This window comes from Rhagoletis pomonella, unplaced genomic scaffold (assembly GCF_013731165.1).
Source record: "Rhagoletis pomonella isolate Grant_MI unplaced genomic scaffold, Rhpom_1.0 Rhpom_scaffold_00006, whole genome shotgun sequence".
Taxonomy (NCBI): Eukaryota; Metazoa; Arthropoda; class Insecta; order Diptera; family Tephritidae; genus Rhagoletis; species Rhagoletis pomonella.
Window position 1 is genome coordinate 6,932,621 of NW_023458560.1, and position 8,436 is coordinate 6,941,056.

Genomic DNA, 8,436 nt, shown 5'->3' on the forward strand with positions numbered 1-8,436 from the left:
TCGAATGCGCTTGACAAACAAAGCCCAATTTAATCTATTTAACATTATTTGCCTGAGAGTTACCTTGAGTAAAGTACATATGTATTAGAGGTTTACGCCGACAGGCTTTGCGACGGCGGCGTGGTCAACTTCAAAAATATCCGGCGGCGGCGGCGACGCCGGCGCGTCTGGAAACGCCGGCGCTACTGCTCATAAGGTAGATTTCAAAGAGCCATGAGGCTACTAATCTTATCAACTCATCAGCGTTAGGCATTCGCCATGCCAATTATTCTATTATTATAATTCTATTTATTTCATTATTGAATTAGTTTTAAATTTAAACATTGTTACTTCCTACTTGAATTAAAATGTGGAGTGTCTGGCGCTGATTGATGGGCGAACAGAAGAAGGTCTGAGGTATATACATACATACACACACGGATCTCTATGTTCTCTACAGATCCGTATTTACTATTTAAATTTAAAGAAATAAAAAAATTTTAAAGTTTAGTTATTGGGGTAATTTATGTCGCTCTCAATAAATTTTTGCAATAATCTTATCAACCGTTATGTTAAATTACGGAGTTCTTACGATTTTTTGCGATTTAAAGCGCAGTTACCAACGGACGTAAAAACGGAGGACGTGTCAGCTGACACGATCTATCTTATGGGATCTGCGTGTTAACAAAAACTCACCAACGCATGACCGTGACGTAGACGGTGCTTTTCTCTCTTTTTATCAACAGCAAACTTGATATGTTTCTACGTACTTCTACGCTACGCTACGTACACTTTCGTGGGTAACCGCACTCTTACATATTGAAATCAAGGTTGGTCTACTTTTTTCCTAAAGTTTAACCCATCAACTCGAACCAGAACGGGCCTTATTGACTCACTGTTGAAAAAAAGGCTTATAGATGGTTAAAATTTCCACTAAAATATGAAGCGCCAAATTTTTCTAAGGAGAACCGAATGTAATGAAAAATAATACTAATGTTTACCATAAAGAGGGATTTTTAACCCTGTGTAGAAAACATTGCGATGCGAGGGAGCAAAACCTTCCTGGGGTTTGACCACCACTAAGGAATTTTTACACAGCCACCTAGTACTTGTAAACGTATGTGGGACCAAAGAAAAAAATAACTTACGAATGTAAATATTAGCAAAAAATGTGCTTGTTTAAAATATTAAAATATTATCTTTGTTTTATCTCCAATAATTGAGGAGTTAGATGCAAAGAGGCCGCTTCTATTAAAACTGCTTTCTGAGATATTGGCGTTAAAGTTTTTGATGTGTTATAACTTTCTTGTTGTTGTAGTAGGTGTATAAAAAGTAGTATTGTTGTAGTATTGAAAAGAATTGTCTACTGCGGAAAAAAATCATTAGATTACCAGTATTCGACCCCAAGTTAACTGTAATAAACGCTTCCGTCGAAAACTATGTTACCTAGGTTTTTTCTGAGTTACGCTATTTTAAGAAAAATAAAGGAGATAATATTCTTGTCCAGTGGCCCAAATTATGCAAAAAACTACTTTAAAAATGTAATTTCCATTTCGTAAAATTGTGTTTTTATACAAATAGTATTTAGTTCCTTCAAACGATGTATTCAATGTACATATATCTTGAAAATGTTGTACAAAATTCCTTAGGCGCCGAACGCCTCCGCCGCCGCCCTCGCGCCGATATTTTCGTAACTCGGCGGCGGCGAAGAATGACAAGCAACGTATACCTCTAATATGTATGAAGGGTGTCCAAGACCAGGGGTTCCCAAACTTTTAAGATAATGGAACCCACACTAAACACCTTTCATTTTATGGAACCTCAAATCAAATTACTGAAAAGCAAAGGCACTGCAATTAAAATATTAATAAAAGCTTTTATAAGATCAGCGTCATTTCTGTACGGCGCTCTCAGCCGCTCACCGCTCGGCCGCTCATTGCGTGGCCTCGGCCTTAAGGTCTGATTATGCATACTTCGCATAACTTCGCACAACCATTTGTACCAGTGCAATCAAAAAGTAACATAAGAAAATGTGTGTCACCATTAGACCGTTCGTTAAAATTAAAATTTGGTTTGCCGGGCGGAAAAAGATAAGTTTTGGTCTAAAAATAAGCAGTGCAAAATTTTATTCGAATATGATAACTCTAAGTACTTGCGCGTTGCATTTGAAAATTTAGAAAACCATATGCACTCTGGGAAAAAAAATTCTAACAAAATAGTTGAAAGTCGTGAATTTTATAGTCATTTGCCATGTAAAATAACCTACACAATCTGAATGTGAGGTCAAAAATTAAAAAGGTAGAATACGTTTTAAAAATTTGCGAAATTATCGTCTTTTTCAAATTGAGTGAAGTATCAAGAGCGTTTTCTTGATTAAATAAAAAATTGCGGGGGTGAAAATCGCAAATAAAACACGCGTGTTGTCTCGCTGTTCAACTACACAACCAAAAAACTTTATTTTTCTCTCCATCAGTTTGCGAAAAAAAAGGGCAAAAGAAGAAACCACAATGACAGGTAGCGGGAGTACACGTATAAGAGCAAAATATTAAACCTTAAGTTAACAATGCTTTTTCAGCAAGAGCTAGATATACATATAACCTTAACCCTTATAAATGTAAGTTAGACAATGTTGATATGACCTAAATAATGTGCACTTGACCCAACATCCCGGCCCCGTTGAAAGTACGTAGAACTTTCAAGTAACTGGTAATAGCGCTATCTTATGTATGGGGCGGCGGATAACTCCCTTTGCAGTGCGAACATCAGCCACGCGCACTTGATCTTCCTCTCCACGTATGACTCTTTCGATACGACCTAGCATCCAACACTGCGGTGGTAAATTGTCGTCATGCACGATAACCATCGCTCCCACACACACATTTGGGGATGGCTTGGTCCAGTTACTACGCACCTGCAGCTCATTGATATACTCCAGCGACCATCGACGCCAAAGTTGTTGTTTGATCGCGCCCACTCTTCGCCATCGTTCTAACTTACCCAGCTCTGTGACGGGTGTCTCGGGCAATGCACGTAATGAGTCGCCAATGAGGAAGTGGCCCGGGGTGATTGCGGCTAGGTCATTCGGGTCTGAAGAGAGTGGTGACAAAGGGCGAGAATTCAGAATCGCCTCCACCTCAGCTGTGACAGTTGTAAGCTCCTCGAATGTTAAACGAGCGTTCATAAGAGTGCGGTTGATTAGTCCCTTGACGCTCTTAACTGCAGCCTCCCACAAGCCGCCGAAATGGGGGGCTCTGGGAGGGATGAAATGGAAGTTGATGAACTCACGTACACAAAATTTGTTGATCGATTTGATTGTGTCATCCTTAAACAAAAATTGCTTGAGGGCCTCTAATTGGTTGCTGGCTCCAACGAAATTGGTAGCATTATCGCAGAAGATATCGGACGGTAGTCCACGCCTGGCTACCAACCGTTTCAGGGCGGCGATAAATGCATCGGACGACAAGTCTGACACAACTTCAACGTGCACTGCCTTCGTCGCGAAGCACACGAAAATTGCGATGTAGCTTTTGTAGGGAACCTTGCCTCGAAGGCGTAGGTACGTATTGACTGGACCGCAGAAATCCACTCCGCATCTTGCAAATGGTCTTGATGGGGTGAGCCGTTCGACGGGAAGCTGACCCATTATTTGCCCTTCCAGCTTTGGCCGATAACGAACGCAGTGCACGCAAGATCGGACGACACGGCGAGCTAAATCCCGTGCATTGATGATCCAAAAGCGTAGGCGTATGAGTGCAACTAATGCCTTTGGACCCGCATGGTAATTTTGGCGATGAACGAACTGCACGTACTGGCGGACAAAGTCATCCTTGCCTGGAAGTAGTATCGGGTGCTTCTGTGTATACAGAATATTTGCCATCTCCAATCGACCTCCAACTTTCATCAGCATGAACCCGTCAGTTATCTGCAAAAAAGGATTTAAAAATTTAAGATTACTACAGACCTGTTGGCCTTTGCGAAGTGCTTTGATGTCATCGGAATAGTGCCTTATTTGCAGGTTCCAAATGATGCAATGCAAAGCATGTAACAGCTCTTGTGGTGACGGCGACAATGTATCGAACGAACCCAATTTTCTACTTAAGTTGCTGAACCTAAACATCCAGGCTACGATTTGTAAGCATCGGCTGTGCGAGCTAATTTTATACACTGCTTCGAGTAGGTCGTTAGTGGCATTAACAGTAGCGAAAGCCGATTTACGTTTCTCTAAGTTCACTATATCTTGATCAATATCACCTCGATGGTGCGTCGGCCACTCGTCTTGGTGGCGTTGCAGGTATGCCGGCCCTTCGAACCATATGGACTGCTGCAGCTCACTCACTGAGCACCCCCTGGAAAGCAGATCAGCTGGATTATAGTGCGTTGAAACGTATTTCCATTCGCAACAAGATGTTTTTTGTTGTATTTCAGAAATACGATTTCCTACGAACGTAGATAGTGCGGCGGAATGCTGTTGAATCCAGTGTAGAACGATTTGTGAATCGCTCCATAGATACGTTGTATATTGGGTATCGCCGAAATTCACCTTTATTTTAGCGTAAAGTTGTGACAGCAAATGAGCACCGCATAATTCCAATTTGGGCAATGACAGTTTCCTCGTTGGGGCGACTCTCGACTTGGATGTAATCAACGTGACCTTGACTTCACCGCTAGGGTCAACTGTGCGTGCATATATACAGCATCCATAAGCCCTAATTGAGGCATCACAGAAGCCGTGCAACTGAAGGCTCTGAACGCTGGGTTGAAGGCAATAGCGCGGTATAGTTAGCGATTCCAACGATGAAAGCGATGAGAGGAACGATGTCCATGCGGTGTGAATGTTGTGCGGAACTGACTCATCCCACTGTAATTTTAGCAACCAAAGCTCTTGTATAAGTATTTTTGCAAGTATGATGATAGGTGACACCAAGCCCAATGGGTCAAAGAGAGACGAAGCAATTGATAGTATAGACCGCTTCGTGACAGAATGTGATGTGCGCTTGAGTACAAATGCAAACATAAAGACGTCTTCTCGTTGATCCCACCTTAAGCCCAGAGTGCTGGTTACTGAATCGTCTTCTAAGTTAAGATCTTTAATCGTACAGTCATTAACAAACTCGCTATAGTTCGAGTGCCATTTCGCTAGCTCAAATCTACCACGACGAAGTATCTCAATTACCTCCGTTTTGATTTGATGAAGGCATTCCAACGTGTTAGCTCCACAAATGAAATCATCAACGTAGAAGGATGATTTTATAGCCTCGGCTCCTACCTTGAACTCGTCCATGCATTGCTCAGCTAAGTATTGCATGCTACGTATAGCGAGATATGGCGCGGTAGCAGTCCCATAAGTGACTGTGTTCAAATGTGCGTAATGGTTGATCGGGTGTACTTCTCCAAAGTATATATTGAAACTTGCGATCATGGGGGTCGACAAGAATCTGTCTGAACATCTTGACGACATCGGCGGTAATTGCATAACGATATGTACGGAAGCGTAGAAGTAACGTGTACAAGTCGGGCTGTATGGTCGGTCCGACCATTAGTAAATCGTTCAGAGACCTTTGTGTCGTTGTCTGACAAGAAGCATCGAAAACCACTCTTAATTTCGTAGTGGTACTGTTCGGCTTGAGTACGCAGTGGTGCGGTATGTAAAAATGTGGGACATCCAACTTCGGTGTTGTCACCAAGCTCATATGGCCCAACTGTTCGTACTCTAACATAAAATCTGCGTATTGCCTTTTCACATCTGATGTGCGGCTCAAGCGGCGCTCAAGAGCTTCAAAACGTTTACGGGCAATTTCATACGAGTGGCCTAACAAACCAGGATCATCTTTGAATGGGAGGCGAACTACCACTCGGCCATCAGGTTGTCGGCGAACGGTGTTTTTGAAAGCCTCTTCACAACTGCGCTGCTCTGGAGTGTAAATGTCAACAGAAGTGTTAACCTCTTCAATGCGCCACAGGCGTTCTATGTTGTTGTTGATGACTTCGTCCATGGAAATCGAGTAACTGTGTGATGTGGTGGAGCCGGTTTGGCAACGGCCCGAAACTACCCATCCAAGGAGCGTCTTCTGCAACACTGGCATATTTACACCAAGCCTGACTTGGCCAATGGATAAGATGTCGAAAAACGCTTCTGTCCCTAACAGCAAATCAATAGGACGAGCTTTGTTGAACCCTTCGTCGGCCAACGGAGTATTTTGAGGCAGCTTCCATGATGAGATATCAATTTCTGTGTCTGGATGATATGCAATATTCGAAGTAACACAGAAATCTAGCGGTAGTTCGAATTCTCCAAAACGTGACTTGATTGTTGTAGACGTTCGATGTTTTATCTGAGTCTGGGATTCTCCAATGCTGCGAATTTCCATATGGCTTCGTTTGCGAGGTAATCGGAGAGCCTGTGCGAATTGATCCGATACGAAATTGACTTGTGAACAAGAGTCTAGGAGCGCACGACCAATTTTATAACAGCCTGACGCATCCTTGACCAGAACCAAAGCTGTGGCTAAAATTATTCGATTCAAGCCGGTGTGAGTGTGAACAGCTGCTTCTGAGTTCTTCTGTGGTACTTCAGGGAGTTGCGGAGTTGACTGCGGTGAAGACGAAGACATACCAGCTGAATCACGATGCAATAGTGTATGATGGGAGCGAGAACACGATCGACACCTGTGTGTGGATGGGCATTTCGCAGCCTGATGACCCTTGCCCAAGCAATTGAGACAAAGTCCCAGTCGCTTAGTGATGTCGTAACGCTGATTGAGTGTAGCACCAACGATTTGAGGACACCTGTAAGTTCTGTGCTCCGTGCTAGCGCATGAATGATACGTTTGCGATGTGCAGTTGAAAGTCAACCCTTGGCGCTGGTGTTTTTGGTTTCGTGGCTTACCAATAGCTTGCTGACTCGCGCTACTATCGGTACCGGGCTTACTTATTGACTCCAAGAATTGGCAATGTCGTTCGACAACCGAAACGCAGGATGTCCATGTAGGAAGATCGCTGAAGTTCAAATGCTCATTCCATTTCTTTTTGGTGTCTTGATCCACCCTTTCCATAACGATGGAGATAAGCATAGCCTCAGCAATTTGCGATGCATTACCCAGTGACAACAATGAATTGTACAAGGCTGATGAGTTGTCGATCAGGCTACGAAGCTGTTTCGCATTTGACCTTGAAACACTAGGTAAAGTAAAAAGCGAATTTATGTTGTCCAAGAATACGAGCGTTGGATTATCATAGCGGGCCTTGAGGCGTTCCAGCGCCTTTGAATAATTTTCCGAAGTGATTTGAAAAGCCTTGACAGTTTCTAAGGCCGGGCCACGTAAGCAATTGATTAGTTGATTGAACTTTTCGATGGATGACAAAGTAGACTGCTTATCAACGACTAACTTAAACGATGTTATAAAGTTTTTATAGTCGGAGTATTTTCCATCAAAAACTGGTAGTGACAGACGTGGCAGCTTCATAGAAGTTGAGTGAGAAGCGCAATGAACTGAGTCAGCAACAGTCAAATTGTGGGCATCTGAACCTAGCTGCTCATTAATGCACACCTTGATAGCGACGTACGTATCTTCTATTTCTCCTCTGGTCTCACGCTCTGCTTCGTCTGGATCCAGCTGCTCAATTTCGGTCTGAACTGTCATAACTTGCTTAAAGTAGGCCTCTAATATAGCCAAACGACAATTCAATTCAGCGGACGAAATTGCAAGTTTTGTGTCGACAGAATTGCGAATGCGCGATATGTTTCGACGCAGATTAGCGCGCTGCTGTTTAAGTTGCTCCAAATTGGGCATGGTTATGAGATAGCAAATCTATTGCCCGCTTCTCAGATTTATGGGCTGTACAAAATTTTTCTCTAAGTATATTTTGTTTGGCGGGACCCTTTGCGAGCCCAATTCTACTATAGCGGCTTGGCTTTGAAATACCGCCAACAATAACAACAACGCTTGCAAGAGAAGTAGTGTGAGACTACCTTGTATGTACTGTATGTGCTCGCAATAGCAAATAACGTTGCTTTGCAAGGTGACCTGATATGAAAGAACCGCTAACAACAACGCTCCTGTAGCGAAATAGTTAGCAACTACAAAGCTCCTATAGCAATGTGTTTGAAACGGGATTGCGCTGGATTGAGACTCCGGCAGCCTTACTATGTCGAAAGATGTATGCTTTCGGTGTACCAGGTACCGATGGATACACAAGCTTCCTTATGCACTATGCGGCCTGCGCTTTTGGATAAGCAGCCCAAAATGTCGAAAATATATTTGTTACGGTAGGAAACTCCTTTGATGCCGTGAATGTTGAGCTACGTTTTAGAAACGGTAGCCGAGAATGCTAAGTTGACTTTTCGCGAAAGTGCGAGATTTCACGATATTTTATCTTTAAATTATCACAGGCCCCACGTTGGGCGCCAAAATGAAGTATCAAGAGCGTTTTCTTGATTAAATAAAAAATTGCGGGGGT

General features: G+C 42.9%; 2 protein-coding genes across 2 annotated transcripts; both read right to left on the minus strand.

The window, feature by feature from the left end:
• Positions 1 to 2,674: 2,674 nt before the first annotated feature.
• LOC118741542 lies at positions 2,675 to 5,284 on the minus strand. The gene has a single exon (XM_036473541.1). The coding sequence runs from the start codon at positions 5,282 to 5,284 to the stop codon at positions 2,675 to 2,677; it is 2,610 nt and encodes an 869-aa protein (XP_036329434.1).
• Position 5,285: 1 nt separating this feature from the next.
• Positions 5,286 to 7,769, minus strand: LOC118741543. Its single transcript, XM_036473542.1, has one exon. The coding sequence runs from the start codon at positions 7,767 to 7,769 to the stop codon at positions 5,286 to 5,288; it is 2,484 nt and encodes an 827-aa protein (XP_036329435.1).
• Between the last annotated feature and the right edge of the window lie 667 nt (positions 7,770 to 8,436).

Excerpts from the sequence above, each read along its gene's own strand:
- LOC118741542 (XM_036473541.1), bottom strand. The coding sequence starts at position 5,284 with ATGCAATACTTAGCTGAGCAATGCATGGACGAGTTCAAGGTAGGAGCC.
- LOC118741543 (XM_036473542.1), bottom strand. The coding sequence starts at position 7,769 with ATGCCCAATTTGGAGCAACTTAAACAGCAGCGCGCTAATCTGCGTCGA.